Here is a 22,090-nt window from a genome sequence, read left to right as displayed (position 1 = left end):
CTGTTTAAGACCAGCTGGATGTTCAGAGCAGGAGACTATTTGGGCGTCGGAGGGAGATAATGAACCGGCCGAGCCATTGGAAGTCACTGGGGAGGCTGGTACTGAGGGAGATGAGTTTGAGGCATCAACACCTGAACAACTCTTGCTAAAGCATCTCTGACTGCCCATATGTTACTTGGCCAAGTTGAAGTTTCTTGTGTTAATATACAAAGCCCTGGACAAGTTGGGTTCAGGATACCTTAAGGGCTGCCTGAGCCCTTATAGGCCAGCTTGTTCACCAAGATCATCTGAAGGCGCACCATTAGTTGACCCTGCATTACAGAGGCTTAACTGGCTTCAGTTGGAACTTGGGTTCCCAAACTGTGCTCCATGATCCACTAGCGTCCTGCGAGCCTCATTTGGGTGGTCCTGCAGCGTGGCTGTGAATTTGTGGTTGAAGACAGGAGATGGCACATTCATTGCATTACATATTCATATTGATTTTTCATTGTATTTTTATTGCTTTCTTTTAGTCCTTACATTGCATTACAATTTGAATTCTGTGGAATTTAAATCATTAATACAATAAAATGTAATCTGTAAGAAGTAAAAGAAACTATGAAAATACAGTGAAAAATCAGCCGACATCTAGCATAGCACATTACAGTTGCTACAACAGGCAGAAAAATCATTAAGTAGCCATTTTCAAATGGTCGGTGGGAGGAAAAAAATGGGAACCAGGAATCAGTTCATTAATGTTTCCAGCCCCATGCTGTGGGACACTCTTCCAGCAGAGATTAGGTAGGCATTCAGCTTGTTGAATTTTCAGGTACGCAGCTATTTCAGCTTCCTTGGTTAGACAGTCATTTTAGTGATTATTTTGCATTTTTCCTATGTTATTTTGTTTTCTTGTACTTGCATATATTGTGCACAGCCTCGATATTTTACGAGTTGGAGGCATACAACTAAATTGAAATTAAAGACCCGACCCCCCCCTTCTGATTTTATCCTTTTGGCCTCCAGGCCCCCCAAAGCACTTGTGGACCCTGCTTCCCCTGCAGCCCCCCCTCAGGAAGTGACGCAAAGCAATGTATCCATAGCAGGAGGTGAGTGGTGACCTACATCTTCTGAAACGGGATGGCATCCAGAATGTAAGGCGTTGCTTCTTTTCTCCCCTCCCACACAGCTATTCTTCTCCACACTCCTTGGCACCTGCTGGTTTGCGTACTGTGAAATGGTTTCCCTTACTGTTGCAAACATGTGAGCGCTCGAGCAACACATTTTCTAAGTTGCTCGCCCAAACGTCTCAGTCCCTCACCTCTGCCAAGTGATCTGCCCCTTTTGGAGGGCAAAGACATTTGGATTGTGCTTTAGGCAAACAGTTGGCCAGCCGGTCCTTTCCATAGGATGGTAGCACTGAGACCCAGCTGCTGGAAGTTGGACTTCTGTGACCTAAATAAAATCTGTAGTTGGCTGCTCTTGCTCTGCCTTAATAGAAGTGGCTGCTCTAACCTAGGGCATGGCCCAGATGATGCCATTAACCTAAAGTACATTTCCTTCCTACCTACCTCAAATTGAAAAAATAAAGTTCTGGTGACCACAGCAGTCACCTCGTGCCTGGTTAGTGCTATAGGGCCCCAATTGGCTGGAAAACTTAAGGAGAGCAGGGGTCCTGGAGGAGGCATAGCTCCTATGGTCCTTGTTAGGCAACCAACCACCCATTCCTTCAGGTTTCTCCTTCCTCTCTCTTCCCCTCCCCTTTGTCAACGAGGGACTTCTGTCCTTCTCCACAAATGACTATAAGGCAACAGTAGCAATATTAACATAGAATAGCCCAGCGGTAGAGAGGGCGCAGTTCGGAGTAATGGACCCTTCCCTTAGCATCTCAGCAGTTGGTTAGGATGACAGAGCAACTTGCCCGTGTCTTTCCAGTGAGCTTCAAACCTTGAGCAAGGAGGGTTTTGGACCTGGGCTTCCCACATCACAGCCCATCTTTCTAACCTTTGCGCCACCCACTCTCCACCCTAAGCCACTTCCCCTGATGACCAGCCCACTGGGAGTTCAGGGAGTTCTTTTGTGCAGCTGTGGGAGTTTGCTGCCACCTAGTCGTGTGAGCTTCCTAATGACTATGGTGCCTTCTGCTTCACTACTGTGTGTCTCTAGTACATATGAAAGCGAGAACCCGGGGGGGGGGGTGTAGGCGGTTTATGCCTGGAAGCTCAGAAATAGCAGCTCCGTAGAGGTGAGGTTTACAGCAGTTGAGAGGGGCTGGGCTTTCATACATCACCCTTTCTGAGCCTGTCTGCTGCCTCTGGATGTGATACACCCATCACCATTTACCCACTTACTATTGAACTTCTTTCCCTCTTTTTCTCCCCAACCCCACCCCTGCAGAAACCTCTAGTGTTCAACAGGAACCTCCCACTCCAGACACAGGCCCCCCAGAAGGGGGTGACCCACCAAATCCCGTCACCATGACAACAGTAGCCAGGTAAGATGGTTAGGTGTGATCCGTGACACAGATGGCTCTTGGTTCCCCTGAAAAGTTGCTAAGAAGAGGAGGAGTTTGGATTTGATATCCTGCTTTATCGCTACCTGAAGGAGTCTCAAAGCGGCTAACATTCTCCTTTCCCTTCCTCCCCCACAACAAACACTCTGTGAGGTGAGTGGGGCTGAGAGACTTCAAAGAAGTGTGACTGGCCCAAGGTCACCCAGCAGCTGCATGTGGAGGAGTGGAGACGCGAACCCGGTTCACCAGATTACGAGTCTACTGCTCTTAACCACTACACCACACTGGAACCCAATTTTTAAGATGAATAAGTACACTAATATCAACAAAATGCTCCAAAAGTCACCAGGTATATTGGAAGAGTATTAAAATATATATATCTGTGTGTAGACACGTGTGTAAAAACACACACACACAGTCTAGTTGGTGGAGTTAAAACATTTTTTAAAATAACCAACCTTTGACATTGATGGTCACCGTGGTAAATGTTACTCTGCGCTCTAGCAAGCAGAACACATGGATCTCGTAATGATCCTACTTCCGAAAAACAAAAGAGAAAGGAACCACAACCCCAGGCTTGGGTGGCATGGCAAACCAGGCCACTTTTTTTTCCAGCAGCATGGCAGGGGCAGGGATTTCAGCAACAGGCACCAGCCTGCTGCTCATTCACATTAAACCATAGATTGCTGTAACATGTGAACCACCAGACTGTTACAGATCTGGGAGCTTGTCCCTTTTAAAGCGGGTGATTTTGAAGCTTTCCTTTTCAGTCAGGCTTTTCGTGACTAGGACTTAGGGAAGAAGAGAGAAGGAATTGTCTTGTTATGCTGGCTCTGATTTTTATCTGGTCCTTTTTTGTTGCGCTATCTACACTGTTGAATTTGAACTGTATTCCACTGGCAGAATTATTTGTGATTTGAAAAGCAGGTTAAGATGGACCTAGGGAATAAATACATCACATATTAGAGGGCTGCAACCTTGAAAGGCTGGTATGAAGGAAAATTTGCCTCTTAATCTGGCTTGAGGGGATAGGGCAGAGGTTATTGACACCTTGTCAGTATCCTTTTGCAGTTCTTTACAGTGATGCCTCGCAAGATGAAATTAATCCGTTCCGCGAGTCTCTCCGTCTTGCGGTTTTTTCGTCTTGCGAAGCACGGCTATTAGCGGCTTAGCGGCTTTAAGAAAAAGGAAACAAACTCGCAAGACGTTTCGTCTTGCGAAGCAAGCCCATAGGGAAATTCGTCTTGCGGAACGACTCAAAAAACGGAAAACTCTTTCGTCTAGCGAGTTTTTCGTCTTGCGAGGCATTCGTCTTGCGGGGCACCACTGTATTCCCTTTCAGTAGTATTCCCAGGGAACCAGGGTGGATTTAAATCACTAGTCAGTAAGACTTTATTTAAATCATTTATTACAGAAAGAATCATTCTTGTTGGTATAATCTTAATATTTACAACCAGGTGAAGGTTTTATTTTTGGAATAATAAATTTTCAGAGTAGTTTTTACAGTTATATGAAAAATTACTGGTTTGGTTATACTATTAGAAATACATAGATAATTATGAAATTATTGTGAGATTTAATAAGATAACGGTTTATATTTGGACAACTTTTCTGCTGTACTTTATTGGAAGGAGGAAAATAATCATTTCCTTAGTAACAATTTAACTAAAACAATAACATTATAGTATATGTATCCATGTTTGTTAACTGATGTTGTTAAACATTTATTTCTTTAAACAGACTGAGTTTTAGCACACATGAAAAACTTTAAACAAATCCTTATTTCCTGATGAATAGCCTTTGGACTATAATGTAACTTAAATAGAAAGCTATCTTTAGGAAGATTTTTCCTCCAAAAGCATTTTATTTTAAAAATCCAATTTAAATCAAAAACATTTGATTTAATATTTTTTTAAATCAATTTTTTTTTAATCAAAAAAATCATTGATTTTTATCCACCCTGCTGGAAACCATTAATTTCTGCAGGAGAAACACAGCAACAAAACAGATATAGAGGCCATATTCCTTATGTGATGATCTCTCTCTCACACACACTCCACATTTACGTGATCTTCAGTATCTGGGAACGGTAGAGATTTCAAGACCTGGATTGTATCACTGGTTAGATCTGACCTGCTTTTCTAATCTGATTGTGAGAACAGTGTGTGTCATGTGAAATTTGACACTCCTTTCCAACATATGCGTGGTGTGACCAGGCCATGGCTTCATTCCTACTCTGCCACCAGTTCCCTCTTGTCTTTCCTCAGCAGCACAGTAGAGCCTCCCCCAACTACCTCTGATTCCGCCCAGCCGCTCCAGGGGACAACAGAGACTCCACAACCCCAGCACAGCAGCTCCCAACAGACAGAAGAGCAGCAGCAGCCGGCAGCCAGGTGAGGAGGGACTGTAGGTAAGAGGAGATGAGCCTGCAAACTGCTCATTGCTCTGCCTGCCAGGATGTAAGAAGGATGGCATCTGGGAACCAGGATATGGGTTGGGAGTCCTTGGCTCATGGAAGAGGGTGGGATTCCCCTACAGAACCTCTCTTCTGCTTCGGACATCGTGAGAACGAGAAGCTCGTTCTTGCTTTTTAATACTGAAAGAAGATGCTGAATTCCGCACGTGATGTAAAACTCCTGGATTGCGCAGCTAGCTGTTCCTTCCCTCCTGCGGGAATACCCTCATTCCTCTGTGTATAAGCTGTAGACGAAATAGTTAATATGCACTCACACCCCGTCCTTGTCTTTCCCCAGATAAAGCCTCTCCGTGGGTCTCGTCACTGGGGAAGGCCCACAGCTGCTTGCTCGAACAAGTCCATTTTGCCAGGGACTGTCCCCAGTCCTTCCGGTGCCTTCACCCCTGTGGGCAGGTGGGGGAGGGGGCAGAAGAGAAAGCAGCAAGGGGCAGCGAAAGAGCCCAGCCTCTCCCCCTATCCCACCCCGAGCAATCACGGAAGAAACCAGGACCTGGTACCGACGAGCACCTGCGAGAGAAACGGATGTGCGTCCCAAGCGCAAAAGCATCTTCCTCCTCCTGGCCCGTTGGTTGGCACAGCCCAGCAAGAGTGCCTCTCCCCCAGGAATTCTGCAGGGCGGGGGGGATCCGTCTCTCCTCCTTTGGCCTCTTTGCCCTACGAAACCCCCCTCCCCGCCCCGCCCTCCCAGTATGCATACGTACACACTGCTGCACTGAGCAAAACCTGTCTGTTTTGATGCAATTAAATTTTATGCTTATATCGTACCAGAGGTCTTCTGATGGGGGGGTAACACTGAACAGGGCGGGGAGAAAAAACCCCATCAAGCAACAATCTCGCCACTGTTTTGAGGGCTCTTCCTCTACCTGACAGCCACACCTGCAAGCACAAGTCTGCCACAGCTCCTCTCTCCTCAGCCCCCATCTCCAAATTTGCCCACAGGGTGGCAGGTCAGATTAGCATGGCAGAATTATCTCACAGGGTAAAGAAGGATCAGGAGGTTGCCTAAAGCGGCTTCTCTGAAGACCGCTGCCTCAAGGTAGGGTTAGGAAGTGCAGTGAGGGGGGTTGAGGTCGTGTGAGAGCTGTCCTTTCCTCGCTGGGATGAAATTGTGATATTTCTGCCCTCGTGACACTTGTTTGAAGCTAATATCCAAAAGGAAGCAATGGGTGGCCAAGCCTTCCCTGTCTCCTGACTGAAAATAGTTGCTTCCATTCCCTGCCTGCCTCCCCAAACATCGCCATCATTTAGGGTTCTTCAACCAGTGTACTCAGTGAAAAGAATTTTTAGGAGAGATGTGTGCGTACCACCATGTGAAATCTGGATTGACCCTAAAGTTTCCATCATTTTGTTTCTCCCGCTGTCAGCATACGTCCACCAGCTCACTGAGATTTAAGCTGGACCTCCTCCCAGTGGATTTTGCCTTCCCCACTCACTTTCCTTCCAGCATTGGTTTGTTTCCTTCTCACTATTAAAGAGCTCCACAGGAAGTCCACAGTCTCTCCCGCATATCCAAGCAGCAGCATGGTCAGGAGGGGAAGCGCAATACCCTGTCATAGCATCTTCCCTCCCATGGCAGTGGTTGTTGAGAAAAGACATGGGGGGGGGGGAATGATACCCATGCCAGCAGCACGTGTTCTATAGTTGGTTTTGGAAATGATCCTTAGCCCTAAGCAAGCCCCATTGTGATTTTAGAAACCCCACCAGTCTCCAACAGGGAGTTTGTCCATGAATATTGGCTTGTCCTTCCGCTTCATTGTGGCTGATCGACAGACACCAGCTGCACATTAACAGATAAAAGAGTTGGTGGCTGCATTTTGGCCCACGTCCTCGCTGCTCCTAACTGCAGCAACCAAATATGGATCCAAATATTGCAATCTTTTCCCTCGGGAGTCATCAGAAAGGGAGAGGGTTTCTTTCTCTGGGGTTATGCGGTGGGATTCACCTTGCAGAACTACAGTAAGTACATTGTAGAAAAGTAACTTTAGACCCCCAGTTTATTCCTCCTGCATCCCTGAATCTGTTTGGGTTGTGTGGGTGGGGTTTTCTGCCCCCCTCCACCTACTTAAAACCAAATTCTCCTGCCTCTTTGAGAGTTCTGGCTCAAAGTCCTGCACTTAACAACACAAAAGACCAAAATGACCCTGGTAGAATGCCCTAGGGACCTATCATGCAGCCTCCCCTTCTCCATAATCCTTGTTCCAAAGAGAAATGCCCTCCTGCTTCCAAGTTACACTCCCTTGAAGTCCAAGGAGCTCTTATTCTTACTCCAACCAGATCCTGCTCCTCTTATCTTGGGGCTCCTAGAAACAGGATTTTCCACCAAAGGCCTCAGAATTACTGCTTTTTTCCTCTCTCTTCTGGCCTCCCATCCAGCTGTTGACGTGCTTTGGACTTTTCTGTAGCTCCTTTTTCTAGTGTTTAAAGGAAAAACGAAATCTCACTGCCTCACCCTTGCCTCTGACTACAGAATTGGGACAAGAGCATTGCAAAAAAGTTCAGCCAAGAACACCTTGAGATTTGGAAGGGTACATAATGCCAGTGCCCGTGGGGCTCGGTGTATGTGTGAAGGTGGCAAGAAGATCTAATATCAAGGTTTGTAGAGGTCTGATTCGGGACATTGAGCGTGGTAGGAAGCGAAGTCACGGTGGAGGGACCTTTCACTTGCGCAAGCACTAAGCACCCTTCACCCCACCTCTTTACTTCCAGGTGGTCAGTAAACTTGTACTCCTTCCCCATCTCTCCCTTTCCTCTTTCTCCCACCCCCATATAAGGGGCAATATTTCTTGAAGCTCTTAAACCACAAAGGACAGAAGTGGCCTTTCGCGTTGTCTGCGTCATGCCATGTTCATGCCATGTCAGTAATTTCTTTTTTTCTTTTTCCCTCTGTGTGTGTATGTGAGTGTTCTGTTTGAATAAAGAGATTCTATGGCCGTAATAGACTTGGCTCTCTGCGTTTTTCTACGAAATAATAGTTCCTTAGCTGCCTCCTCCCGCTCTGTGTGTCACCCCCCCAAAAAACACCCCCACCATTGTTAAGAGTCCTGATGTTACAGAATGGACTATACTACCAATATAGGAAACCACCTTGGAAGGAGTTATTTTACTTATTACCACCTTTTTCTTCCAAGGCGCTCAGAGTGATGTACGTGGTACTCCTCCTCCTCATTTCATTCTCACAACAAACTTGCGAGGTAGGTTAGGCTCAAAGATGGTGACTGGCCCAAGGTCACCCAGGGAGCTTCATGGCTGAGTGGGGATTCGAACCCTGTTTGCCCAGGTCCTAGTCCAACACACTGGACCACTGGTCATTAAAACTCAGTATTGTCTACACCAGCTTTTCCTAAACATCTGTAGTCCAAAACATCTGGAAGGCAGCAGGCTGAAGACGCCTGGTCTGCACTGGCTGGCAGTGGCTTCCCATGGTTTCAGAAAAGTACCTGCCACTTCAAAAGAGGCAGTGGTGTGTCCACTCCTTCAAACACACACACACACACCTGGACCCTCTATGTTGGTTATCAGCCAGTTACTAATATACCTTTTGGGAGAAGGTGATGGAGACGATGGTGGCCGAGCAACTGCAGGCATTCTTAGATGAAACTGTTTATTTAGATCCATTTCAGTCTCGTTTGGGGACTGAATCAGCCTTGTTTGCCCTGGTGAATGATCCCCATAGGGAGAAGGACAAGGGGAGAGCAACCTTGCTGCTCTCTCTGGCTTTTGACACTATCAACCATGGAATCCTAGATGGGCTCTGTGAGATGCGTGTTGGGAGAGGCACTGTTTTAAGTGCTTCCAGTCCTACCTGCAAGGTTGGTTCCAGGGAATGGCACTGTGGGAATGCCCCTTGCCCCCTTGGCATTTCTGTTGTGGGCTGCTGCCACAGGGCACACTGTTCCCCCCCCCCCCCAGTGCTATTTAACAACTATACAAAGGCATGTGGAGCGGTTATTAGGAGATACGAAGCTAAGTTTTTCAGTTGAGTTGGTTTTACTGTTCTTGGAGCTTGCGTTTGTGTGTTCTGTCCTGCTTTTGCCATGTACACTGAAGGCTCTGCTGTGAAGCAATCTCTGCATTTGTTTAATATAAACAGTAATAAATCCTACCTGGATATGCTGGGGATTAAACCGGAGACCTACTGCAAGCAGAGCAAATGCTCCACCGCTGAGTTACGGACTTTCTTCGGAGTCCAGGTGGAGGATTCCAGTTTTGAATGGTTTTATTATGCAGATAACTCATTGCTGGTAGACATCAAGCAGTGCAAGGAATAGGCTGGGCTAGGAACATCTTCCCTAATGTGCTAGCTTTTTATCTGAGGGGTTGGTTGGTTGGTTGGTTGGTTGGTTGGTTGGTTGGTTGGTTTTGCAGCAAAGGAACATTTTTAAAAAATAGCTCCCCTTTTTTTCAACCTGAAATGGTCAAGTCTACACTACATAGACATAGCTGCAAATGATTTGTTCTCTGCCATAGGAGCCCATGGTCTTCGAGGCAGGTGCAGGTGGTGGCTTTGCCAGGAAGAAAAGGGGTCTGGGTAGAGATTGTAGCTTGGATACTGTAGGCTTAAATCAAAAGTAGCAAAAGCCAAGAGCCTACCACCTTTCCCAAAATCTCTTTGCTATTTCTTTGGATGGAGAGGACATCCCATGGGAGGTGATGCCATCCGCTGGAGTCGTAGCATAAGAACCACAGAATAATTGATTTGAGCGGACAAACTAAAACATAATTGAGTGTCCCAGTAGGCAAGCAGCCAGGTAGTCTGAGGGGCATTCAGTAAATGGGGTGCCACCACAGGAAAGGCCTTGACTCTGATCTGTACATTTCTATGCTTTGAAGAATAGATACACACACATACACACCATTAAAATTCCATCTATATGGCAAGGAGCTCAAGGTGGCAAACATGATTGTCTTCCCCCTGTCCTCAGAAAAACCTTGCGAGGTAAGTTAAACAGATCACCAGTGGTCCAAGTTTACCTGGTGATCTTCACGGCTACATAGACTTTCCAAGTCTGAATTCTGCAGCCCTAAACTCAGTTCACACCAATGGGGGTGCTGTGCATACTGGCCACATCGCAAAGGAGCAATCAATGCCTTCTCTGAGGAACCAAAGTCAAAGAAACAAAATTCCATTGCTCTTTACTTTGACAGAGGATTGGGTGGAGCAGTCCTCTTAAACTGGAGCAAGTCTTTGGAGATCATCCAAAGAGATATAAAACTCTGTCTCTTTGGATTACACAATTAGGCACTGGGTTTTGCTGGTTTGCTGCTCTTTCCTAGTAGCACATCCTAGGTGCTGGATGGTAAGTGCTGCCTTTGGGCAGTAGGCTAGGCTCTGTTAGCTGCACTGGAGTCAGCTACATTTCCCCCCCTTTTTTTTACTTTTCAAGTTTATACATTTCACTAATTTTATACACGCCTGCCAACCTAGCAGTTCGAAAGCACCCACCCCTGGGTGCAAGTAGATAAATAGGGACCGCTTACTAGCGGGAAGGTAAATGGCGTTCCGAGTGCTGTGCTGGCTCGCCAGATGCAGCTTGTCACGCTGGCCACGTGACCCGGAAGTGTCTGCGGACAGCGCTGGCTCTCGGCCTATAGAGTGAGATGAGCGCACAACCCTAGAGTCTGTCAAGACTGGCCCGTATGGGCAGGGGTACCTTTACCTTTACCTTTAATTTTATACATTTCACCAATTTTACAATCATTTTGATATTTCAAAAATTGACTTTCTTCGCCCTCTTTCTGCGGTTCCTTCAATTTGTTTTTAATATCTTCTGCATATCCAAATTAACTTACGGTAATTTACTCCTTTATTCATCTTCTTTAAATATATACTCTTATAAAACTGCAGGTTATTACAATAATCCTGCCAATGTTTTTATCTATTTATAATTTATCTGTCAATATTCTTTTTTTCCCCCAAAGATATTTATTAAGATTTTCAAAATATTACAAAAGAAAAAAGAAAAATACAAAATAAAAATAGTTAAAAACAATTCAGTTTTTCAATCACTTATCTTTCATTTGCTTATTTCCCGGACCTCCTCACACCTCCCTTTTCTGTATTCCAATTCAGTTTGTTAGTTCAGCAAATCCCTCCCCTCTTTATTTATCCTAATCTTCAATCTTAAAGTATTGTAACATTAGATTTTTACCTATTAATAGTCCATTTTTTCATATTCCCTTATAACATTACAGCTAGAAACCACTTAGTTTCTATCCAACTATCATCTGCCATTCTTCCAAGGTGGGTAGATCTTGTGTCTTCCAGTACTTTGCAATAAGTATTCTTGCTGCTGTTGTGGCATACATAAAGAAAGTCCTATCCTTCTTTGGCACCAATTGGCTGACTATGCCCAACAGGAAGGCCTCTGGTTTCTTTAGAAAGGTATATTTAAATACCTTTTTCAGTTCATTATAGATCATCTCCCAGAAAGCCTTGATCTTTGGGCACGTCCACCAAAGGTGAAAGAATGTACCTTCGTTTTCCTTACATTTCCAGCATTTATTATCGGGCAAATGATAGATTTTTGCAAGCTTGACTGGTGTCATGTACCACCTGTATATCATTTTCATAATATTCTCTCTTAGGGCATTACATGCCGTAAATTTCATACCTGTGGTCCACAACTGTTCCCAGTCAGCAAACATAATGTTATGTCCAACATCTTGTGTCCATTTAATCATAGCAGATTTCACCGTTTCATCCTGAGTATTCCATTTCAACAGCAAGTTATACATCTTTGACAGAATCTTAGTTTTGGGTTCCAACAGTTCTGTTTCTAATTTTGATTTTTCCACCTGGAAGCCAATTTTCTTGTCCAAATTGTATGCCTCCATTATCTGATAATAATGAAGCCAGTCTCGCACTTTGTCTTTTAATTTCTCAAAACTCTGCAATTTCAATTTGTCTCCTTCTTGTTCCAAAATTTCCCAATATTTCAGCCATTTGGCCTCCATATTGAGCTTTTTCTGAGCCTTTGCTTCCATCGGTGACAACCACCTTGGGGTTTTATTTTCAAGTAAGTCCTTATATCTTATCCAGACATTTAACAATGCTTTCCTAACAATATGGTTTTTAAATGCGTTATGAGCTTTAACCTTGTCATACCACAAATATGCATGCCACCCAAAAACATTATTGAAACCTTCTAAATCCAAAATGTCTGTGTTCTCGAGAAGCAGCCATTCTTTCAACCAGCAGAATGCTGCTGATTCATAATAAAGTTTAAGGTCTGGCAGGGCAAATCCACCTCTATCCTTTGCATCAGTTAATATTTTAAATTTTATTCTGGGCTTCTTGCCCTGCCAGACAAATCTAGAAATGTCTCTCTGCCACTTCTTGAAACAGTCCACTTTGTCCAAGATTTGCAATGATTGAAACATAAATAACATTCTTGGCAATACATTCATCTTTATAACAGCAATTCGACCTAACAAGGAAAGCTTCAAGTTTGACCATATCTCTAGGTCCTTTTTCACTTCTGACCAACATTTCTCATAGTTGTCTTTAAATAGATTTAAGTTCTTAGCAGTCATATTAACCCCCAGGTATTTTACTTTCTTAACCAATGTTAAACCTGTCTCCTTCTGAAACCTCTCTTTCTCAATCGATGTTAAATTTTTCTCAAGCACCTTAGTTTTTAACTTGTTCAACTTAAATCCTGCCACATGACCAAATTCCTGAATCAATTCTAATACTCTTTTAGTACTAGATTCTGGCTCCTGTAACGTCAATACTAAATCATCTGCAAAAGCTTTCAATTTGTACTGTTTGGCTCTGACCTGTATACCTTTGATCAGACGGTCCCTTCTGATCATATTTAGCAGAACCTCCAGGACCGAAATAAAAAGCAATGGGGAAATAATTAATTTATAATTTATCTGTCAATATTCAATAAACCATTTCCATTCTTTTATAAACAAAAATTTGTTATCTTGCTTTTTTTTATTCTTCCAGTAAGTTTCACTATTTCTTCATATTCCATAAGTTTTTGTTTCCATTCTTCCTTTGCTTGGACTTCTGCTTCTTTCCATTTTGGAGCGAGTAACATTCTTACAACTGTAGTCGCATACATGAATAAGTTTCCATACACTGGGAGACACTCAAACTCTGGACGAAAGGGAGAAACATGCTGAGAGGAAGGCATGCTCGGCAAACCCTCACCATGATCAACTCCCTCCCGGAAACTTATGTCCTCACTGTGGAAGGACATGTGGATCCAGAATTGGCCTCCACAGTCCACGGACCAAGATATCGGCTACATCCCCATGAATAGGAGGCTAATTTCAGCATTGCAGCTTGGCCTTAAACAGAGGGATGCTTGCTATAAGAGGGTCCTGTTTGCCTGCCCTCTTCCAATAAAATTGTGCATACTTTATGCTTATGATCTGGAAAGCAGCTATGAAATGCTGCCCATCAAGATCCACAAGACCTTGTGTGTTATGCGCACACAGGGCTGTCTTAAGCATATGCGGCGCTGGGGTGCAAAGATCCGCCTGGTGCCCCCCCCGTTGCCCAGTCCCAGGCACACGGGAGGGCAGAACCGGCCGGCTGCCTCAGCATCTCACTGGCTCGGTCACACCTGAACTCACTGCACAGAGCCTCCTGCCGCAGCGCTCCAACCAACGGGCGGGCTCTTCCTGGACTCAACTCTCGGGCCCCGTACTCTCGGCCTGGCGCCCCTGAGAGCCTGGCGCCCAGGTGCCCTGCACCCCTAGTGCCTATGGGTAAGACGGCCCTGTGTGCACATGTGATTAGCTAGGATCTTTCATGACCCACCTCTGCAGCCCCTCACGCCAACTATTTAATAAATGGCTGAAGCCCTTCATAGTGCTAAGGAGAAGAAAGATGCCGCCAATCCTCTTGTTCCTCCTGGCTTGCCTGTGTGAGCAGGGGAGCATTGATCAGCTACTGCTTCGTAATGGTTTCTTTTAAACAGAACTTGAGGGTCTAGAGCAGGGGTGGGGCAAAGCCTTTATTATTATTCCCTGTTTAGGTCAGTTTTTAATGTCTGATGTTTTATTGTATTTTTAATATTTTGTTGTAAGCCGCCCAGAGTGGCTGGGGAAACCCAGCCAGATGGGCGGGGTATAAATAATAAATTATTATTACTACTACTACTACTACTACTCTGGTACCAAGCAGAGACAATGTGACAGGTATGGATTGCCGTCTTATCAGTTGGCCCCTTGTACCCTGAGGGAGTTGAAAGTCCACTTTGCTACAAGGTGCAAGCATAACTGGCACCCACTTCAAGATCAGGCAGCATCTGTTACCGCCAACGCTAGGAGTGGCCATGGATATCCTGGAGCTAGATGCCCACTACAGGAAAAAGGCAGCAGCCAACGTAAGAGTCTGTATATCTGCCACAAAGGGTGGATGGAAGGAGACAGGAGGGGCACTGGTGGGAGATGGGGCTCCCTGGGAGATTTTGTGACCTGGGGAGGGGCCCATAGCTCAGTGCTTTGCTTGTCAACGAGCCAAGGTTCAATTCTTGGCATTGTCTGGTAGGGCTGGGGAACAACCTTGCCTGGAAAGAGTTGCTGTCAGGGTGGACAATGCTGAGATAGATCAGTGAGCTAGATCAGTGGCTCCCTGGTGGGCAGTGGGCAGGGATTTCCGGGGGTCGGGGGTACTGGAGTTGTAAATGACTTTTTTCACATCACTGGATCAAGGTCATCCTTTTTGTTGAAGTCAACTAGATAGCTTTTATTGGATTTTAAATAAATGTGCAATTAACTGTTACTGTTTTTAATTTCACTGTGTCATCATCATGCGAACATTCTGAATAATGCTTTTTATATAGGTCAGGGGTCACTGGGGGTGAGTTTATGGAACCAAGGGGGTGCTGGCCTCAAAAAGTTTGGGAACCGCTAAGCCCAACCCACTAACTGTCGGAAGCAGGTTAAGGCAATGTCTTCCTCTGAACACAGGATGCTGGACTAGAGAAATCTGACCCAGCAGGACCCCTCTTATGTTCTAAAGATGGCACCTTCGCTATCATGAGTGTTCAGAGTCCATAAAATTCTGTCAACAAGACAACTGGAACACTCCAGTTTAATGGCAGGGAGAAAACTGGCGTCTCATTTGGATTTGGGTCCCAGGATTTTTAATCCTAGTTTTGGTGTTTATACTAGCAGTGTCTTTTCTTTCTTTCTTTCTTTCTTTCTTTCTTTCTTTCTTTCTTTCTCTCTCTCTCTCTCTCTCTCTCTCTCTCTCTCTCTCTCTCTCTCACACACACACACACACACACTTACTTGGTGGGAGGTAGAGGACAAGCTTTGTAATGGATCCAGAGCTCTCTTTTTTGGTCTTTTTTGGTCTGGGTAACTGAGTGGCGCTGTGGGTTAAACCACAGAGCCTAGCGCTTGCCGATCAGAAGGTCAGCGGTTCAAATCCCCGTGATGGGGTGAGCTCCCGTTGCTCGGTCCCTGCTCCTGCCAACCTAGCAGTTCGAAAGCATGTCAAAGTGCAAGTAGATAAATAGGCACTGCTCTGGCGGGAAGGTAAACGGCGTTTCCATGTGCTGCTCTGGTTCACCAGAAGCGGCTTAGTCATGCTGGCCACGTGACCTGGAAGCTGTACGCTGGCTCCCTCGGCCAATAAAGCGAGATGAGCGCCGCAACCCCAGAGTTGGTCACGACTGGACCTAATGGTCAGGGGTCCCTTTACCTTTTAACTATTGTAATGGGAAACTGCAATCTATATTAATTGGCCAATCATCAAAATAATGAACAGCAGAAGCTTTGGGGTTGGCAAAGGCTGCATCCACAATTTGTGTTCCCCACTGTAAGATGAAAGAGTGAGGACAAGGAATTTGCATTCTCTGTCAAACTTTGGCTTCAGAGTGTACAAGTTCATGTGTTTGCATATTACAGTTCTTGGATATTTGACTAGGTGTTGAAGAAACCTGATATAATCTGCTTGTCAGTTCAGCCCAAGCACAGCACACAATGCTGTTTGAAATCAAATAGGGAAACTGGAAGCAGCAGCATAGCGTAGGTTGCCAGCACCCAGGGTAGGGCAAGTGTTTTGCCCTGCTGGTGGATTGGGCAGCTGGAGTGGGGTGGGGGTGCACCAGGAAGGCACTCAAGGAGGGTGAACAGAGCCCGCCTCCAACAGGCTCCTTTCCTGCTGCCTCCACCCAACTCCCCGCTAGCAGAAGTAATTAAAAGACACAGAAAACAACGGGACCAACACTATTAAAACAGACTGATCAGTGTTAATTGCTGCCGCTGCCCAGGGAAGCTAGCCTGGCATCCTTAAGAAATAATAATGGTGGTGGTGCCTGGCCAGATTGCCTGAGTAAGGAATCCTACTGTTAAAAACATAAAAACAGCTTAAAACAGCCGCCATCTAAAGTAATACACAGTTAAAATGATAACTGAAAGCAGTTGATTGGAATAGTCAAGTCTGTAAGGAGCTTTGAAAAATAACCAATGGAGGAACAAAACACACCCTACAGAGGAGGCGGGATTCCACAAGGAAGGGGCCACCACAGAAAAAGCCCTGTGAGATGGGGGGGGGCTAAAAGGAGGGGGGAATCACTGAAGAACTCTCTTTTCATGTCGCATCCTTAGAAAAGGAGTTTGCTGTATAAGCTGCTGCCTTTCGCCATCTCCTGCACGTCGTACTTCATCCTCTGGCTTCCTGAGAACAGTGTGCAGAGTGCCATCGTCAAATGCCTCCCCGTCCTTTCCTTGGCGTTCTTCGTGGCTTCCCACGCCTACAGTGTGGCTGTTTTCACACCATATGCCCGCCACATTTCCCGAGGCCTGCTGTTCTCAGCGGTAGGGGACATCTGTTTGGTGTGGTCAGAACTTTTCCTTCCAGGTATGAGGTTTGAGGGACCCGCAGGGAGGAGCCCTGCTGTATTCTGTTAACCACCAGTTTGCATTTTACGAGGTTTGCGCTGTGGGGATTCAGTGAGGAGGGGGAGAACCGTGTCCACTGCCTTGAGCTCCCTGCAGAAAAGATGGGATAGAAATACAGTTATATATAAGTGCCGGTTTTGACCTATAAAGCCTTAAACATCTCAGGACCGCAGTACCTCAAGGGCCGTATGAAGCTACCCGGACCCTGAGATAATCTTCTGAGGCCCTCCTTCATGTGCCGCCTCCTCAAGAGGTCCAGAGAATGGCAACACGAGGACGGGCCTTCTCTGCAGTGGCTCCCCATCTGTGGAATGCTCTCCCCAGGGAAGTTCGTCTGGCACCTTCATTATACACCTTTAGGCACCAGGCAAAAACATTCCTTTTTAATCAGGCCTTTGCTTTGATTGACGACCTATGCCCTTTTTTGTTTTGTTTTGTTTGTTTTTTGTTTTTGGAGGGAGGAATTATTGGATTGCTGTTTTTATTTTGATTATATATTTTGTGGTTTTTATATTCTGATTTTGTTCTGTGAACCGCCCTGAGACCTCCGGGTATAGGGAGGAATATCAAACAAACAAACAAACAAAAACAAAGCAGCTAAATGCAGCAAAAAAGTGCCCAAAACAACACCAGCAGCTATCAAGACCACAGCAGGAATCTAGGCAACCTAGTAAAACAGGGCCCAAATAAGACAAAAAAAGGGGAATATTTATCAGCACTTCGTATGTTAGTCACAGCAGATGTGTGCAAATGCTTGATGTTTTTATTATGCTTTTAGATATGCTGTAAGCTGCCCAGAGTGGCTGGGGAAACCCAGCCAGATGGGCAGGGGATTATTATTATTATTATTAAAAATGAGACTTGCCCAGTCTGCAAATCTGAATTCATCCGTCCACAAATACTATCTCTCGCCACATGGGGGCACCAGCAATACACATATACACTGATGGGATAATTTCCTAGAAAGGTCAGGAAGAACATCCCCATTGGAAAGATCTGGGGATATTTTTTCTCTGGGTCCTGCGCTGGCTGATGGCAACATCCATCCAACGGATGTTGAAATCTAATTCGCATCCTAGATAAACGGATGCATCAGATCTTAGTAAAATCTAAGGATTAATGTGAAGAAGGGTGGAGTCAGTCGGGGATGGCATGATGGGGCTGAGCCTCTTACTTGCTTCCCTCTGGCCAAAGGGCTGCCCCATACCAGGGCGAGGAGAGATGAGGCAGCAGCAAGACTGTATATGCCACAGGGCCTGCCTTGGCCATTTAAAGCAGTCTCATGCCACTTAAAGTGGTCATGGCTTGGTTAGTTAAGGGTTTGAGAGTTGCTAGGAGACCCCTATTCCCTTCCCAGAGCTACAATTCCCAGGGTGGTTTAAATGACAATCCCTCTATTCAGGGATTTGCACCTCTGTCGTGTAATGTTGGAACGCAGGTGGCGCTCTGGGTTAAACCACAGAGCCTAGGACTTGCCATTCAGAAGGTCGGCGGTTCAAATCCCCACAACGGGGTGAGCTCCTGTTCCTCGGTCCCCGCTCCTGCCAACCTAGCAGTTTGAAAGCACGTCAAAGTGCAAGTAGATAAATAGGTACCGCTCCAGCGGGAAGGTAAACGGCGTTTCTGTGCGCTGCTCTGATTCGCCAGAAGCGGCTTAGTCATGCTGGCCACTTGACCCGGAAGCTGTACGCCGGCTCCCTTGGCCAATAAAGCGAGATGAGCGCCGCAACCCCAGAGTCGGCCACGACTGGACCTAATGGTCAGGGGTTCCTTTACCTTTACCTACGTATAATGTAGGTAAGGCCTTTGTTTCTTGTTTTTCCAATTGTAAATCCAGTTCCCCATTTCTATGTTGGTTTGTGATTTTTTTCCTTTTTAAGTCCTCACAAAAACTGCCCATCGTTTTAGTGCAAATGTCTCCTAATACACAGCTCTGCTTTGTTTACGGGTTCTGCAAAGTGGTTTCCCCTGAATCTAATTCAGTCGTACCTTGGTTGTTGAACACCCTGGAACTCGGACGTTTTGGCTCCTGAACGCCTCAAACCCGGAAGTGAGTGTTCCGGTTTGCGAACATTCTTTTGGAACCCGAACGTCCAACGGGGCTTCCGTGGCTTCTGATTGGCTGCAGTAGCTTCCTGCAGCCAATCAGAAGCCGCAATTGGGTTTTTGAACATTTTGGAAGTCGAACGGACTTCCAGAATGGATTCCATTCAACTTCCAAGGTACGACTGTACATTTTTGTGTGTGTGTTTCCACCAATGTAGGTGTTTTTATGCACCGTTCACATCCTGAACAGAACATAAGACGTGACTGAGCAGGTCGCGTTTCGCCGCTTCCGCGCATGCGCGTGATGTCATTTTGACCGTCTGCACATGCACAAGCGGCGAAACCCGGACGTAACGCACTCCGTTACTTCTGGGTCGCCGTAGAGTGCAACCTGAAAATACTTATCCTGAAGCGTATTTATCCTGAGGTATGACTGTATTTGTTTTGGAAAATGAGAGCTAGGTAGATTAGCGTTAAAGTGCAAACTGATTCGAATTTCTCTCTATGTGTTTTTTTCTTCTCTCCTCGCAGGGACGGCTGCTTTTGCCGCGTGCCACGTCTCCTACATCTTAGCCTTTGGCCTGGGCCCCTTTCGGCCCCTCACCTTCCTGGTGGTTCTGGGGTTGGTGGCCATGTCGTACGTCACCCTCATCTTTCCCTGCCTTGAGGGTGTCTTTGCCTACGCCGGGCCAGCCTATGCAGCCATCATCGGCACCATGTGTTGGCGTGCGCTGTCCCGCACGGAAGCCCAGCTGAGCACCTCACTTGGCAGCGTGATCTTCATCGTGTCCGACCTGTTTGTCGCCCTCCATCACTTCTGCTCCTCCTCGCTGCCTCATGCCCGCTTCCTGATCATGAGCACCTACTTCACAGCCCAGGCTTTGATTGCGGTGTCTGCGTCCTCCCGGAAGGTTTCTCAGAAGGAGAACTGAGCGCAGGATTTGGACTGCTGTCGAGTTTCAACCATTTTGTGTGCAGGAGAAAGGACTGCAGGCATCCGACCTCCCGATTCCTCCTGAGTTCAGCTATAACTTTCTAGGCTCTGTCCTTCCTCTCAGGAGCTCAAGTCTCTTCCCTTCCCCCAAATCAATTTTGCTTTCTCATCTCTTCCCTTCATGCACTTTCTCCAAAGCAGTGGAAAGTAGTTTGTTTACAGTAAAGCAATAAGCTTTCACACTATAATGCAGGGTGTTTGCAGATCTACAAGTACATTCAATAGCGACAGCTTAGCATGAAAAGCAAAAGCAAGATGGGGGGGGGGGGAATACCGTGGTACCTCAGGTTAAGAATTTAATTTGTTCTTGTTATGTACTGAAGTTCTCACCCTGGGCCAGATAGTTATGCAAATAAGGGATCGAAAGTGACATTCAGTGATTGGATAGTTTTAGAAAATTGATACAGTTACATTGTACTGGAGCTCTATATAAGCAGGCTGACTGAACCCTTCAGTTCAGTTCAGTCCTGGCCTGTGAATAAACAAGAGCTGTTTGAAGAATCGCTGTGTCGTCTGATATGTTCACCCACAACTTAACAGTTCTGGAGGTCCGTTCTTAACCTGAAACTGTTCTTAACCTGAGGTACCACTTTAGCTAATGGGGCCTCCCGCTGCCGCCGCACGATTTCTGTTCTCATCCTGAAGCAAAGTTCTTAACCCGAGGTACTATTTCTGGGTTAGCGGAGTCTGTAACCTGAAGTGTCTGTAACTTGAAGCGTCTGTAACCCGAGGTACCACTGTAAAGGGAAATGAACCCAGATAATACCTGCTCTCTCCATCTCACAATCTGCTACTCTCGGGGCCAAGAATCATATATGAGGGGAGGTGTCATTTGGCATGTCACAGACCCATGGAAATCAGTTAGGTCTGTTAATTTCAATGGATCTGTACTGAGTAGAACTAATCCCAGATACAACCCTTGGTTTACAACAACCACACTAGGATAATACCTTTTGGGACCGACTGGAAAGTCACAAAACAGTGTGTAAGCTTCTCAGTTCTCCTGTCTCGTCGTCAGTTTAGATGACGAGCAAAACAACAAGTTGGGGGAAGGTTAAGGGAAACGGACAGAGCTTGTCATGATTCTGAAAGCCATACTGAAGACTTCTCTTCTTTTTTTAAAAAAAATTTTATTCAAAGTTATAACAAAACATATTTTCCAAAAACATATCCTTATCCCCCCCCCATTTTTCCTCCCCTCCCCCCACCCCCCGACTTCCCTCAGTTCCAGTCTTTGGTTTCTCCAATAATGCTATTTTCTGCATATTACAGAGTTGTATAGATCTTCCAACTGTTTAGCTAATTATTATCAGTAAAAAAAATTGTGGATGTTTATTCAAAACCTGCCAAGGAGTCCAGTTCGCTTTGTTGCGTCTTCAAATACTTTGTGAAAGGTTCCCATTCATCCTTAAAGTCACAGTTATCCTTGTCCCGTGGCTTATGTGTCAATTTTGCCAGTTCTGCATAATCCATCAATTTTTCTTGCCATGATTCTTTAGTTGGGATTTCTTCAGTCTTCCATCCTTGTGCTACCAGAACTCTTGCGGCCGTTGTCGCATACATGAAGATGTTTTTCAGCTTTTTTCAGACTTCTCTATCCAGCTTTGCTTCTCCACCAACACCCCGCAGCCTCTTTTTTAGTGTGAAGAAGAGTTATTGAAAACACAAAAGCTTGCTCACTCTTTCAGTCAATTCTAATAAAGGCATTGCCCTACCTAGGTACCACTGCCCGTACGGGCCAGTCGTGTCCAACTCTAGGGTTGTGCGCCCATCTCACTTAAGAGGCCAGGGGCCAGCGCTGTCCGGAGACACTTCCGGGTCACGTGGCCAGCGTGATGAAGCTGCTCTGGCGAGCCAGCACCAGCGCAGCACACGGAAACGCTGTTTACCTTCCCACTATAAAGCAGTACCTATTTATCTACTTGCACTTAGGGGTGCTTTCGAACGGCTAGGTGGGCAGGAGCTGGGACCGAAAGACGGGAGCTCACCCCGCCGCGGGGATTCGAACTGCCGACCATGCGATCGGCAAGCCCTAGGTGCTGAGGTTTTACCCACAGCGCCACCCGCGTCCCAGATTGCCCTACCTACTGTGTCTTAATGTAGATCAGGGTTATGTTCACAAGACCTTTTACTCTGCATCCAGTGAGCTCCTACTGCTAGATTTTGAAGTCATATTCACGTGACATTAGCCATATTGATCCTGTACTTTACTAAA

The 22,090-nt window shown here is 45.9% G+C and overlaps 2 protein-coding genes across 3 annotated transcripts; both read left to right on the top strand.

The window, feature by feature from the left end:
- Window positions 1-59: 59 nt before the first annotated feature.
- Window positions 60-7,899, top strand: LOC308460877 (uncharacterized protein; the record flags this gene model as incomplete). Its single annotated transcript, XM_080977413.1, has 5 exons — window positions 60-98; window positions 914-1,085; window positions 2,374-2,470; window positions 4,756-4,881; window positions 5,242-7,899. 5 exons carry the CDS (start codon window positions 60-62, stop codon window positions 5,243-5,245), a joined length of 438 nt encoding a protein of 145 aa, XP_080833539.1. The 3' UTR covers window positions 5,246-7,899.
- A 6,291-nt stretch (window positions 7,900-14,190) lies between these two features.
- TMEM86B (transmembrane protein 86B) lies at window positions 14,191-21,005 on the top strand. Of its 2 annotated transcripts, none has more exons than XM_080977217.1 (3): window positions 14,191-14,308; window positions 16,547-16,794; window positions 19,413-21,005. In XM_080977217.1, exons 1-3 carry the CDS (start codon window positions 14,277-14,279, stop codon window positions 19,811-19,813), a joined length of 681 nt encoding a protein of 226 aa, XP_080833343.1. In that variant the 5' UTR covers window positions 14,191-14,276; the 3' UTR covers window positions 19,814-21,005. The 2 variants fall into 2 exon arrangements, with proteins under 2 accessions (XP_080833343.1, XP_080833342.1); XM_080977216.1 differs by having other exon boundaries at window positions 16,542-16,794.
- Window positions 21,006-22,090: the final 1,085 nt, after the last annotated feature.

This window comes from Podarcis pityusensis (assembly GCF_964106645.2).
Source record: "Podarcis pityusensis genome assembly, chromosome: 13".
NCBI lineage: Eukaryota > Metazoa > Chordata > Lepidosauria > Squamata > Lacertidae > Podarcis > Podarcis pityusensis.
This window is presented reverse-complemented; position numbering and strand designations above follow the sequence as displayed.

Excerpts from the sequence above, each read along its gene's own strand:
- TMEM86B (XM_080977216.1), top strand. The coding sequence starts at position 14,258 with ATGGATATCCTGGAGCTAGATGCCCACTACAGGAAAAAGGCAGCAGCC. Across the intron at positions 14,309-16,541 it reads GGAAAAAGGCAGCAGCCAAC|AAAAGGAGTTTGCTGTATAA; the intron begins GTAAGAGTCTGT and ends TCGCATCCTTAG. Across the intron at positions 16,795-19,412 it reads GTCAGAACTTTTCCTTCCAG|GGACGGCTGCTTTTGCCGCG; the intron begins GTATGAGGTTTG and ends CTCTCCTCGCAG.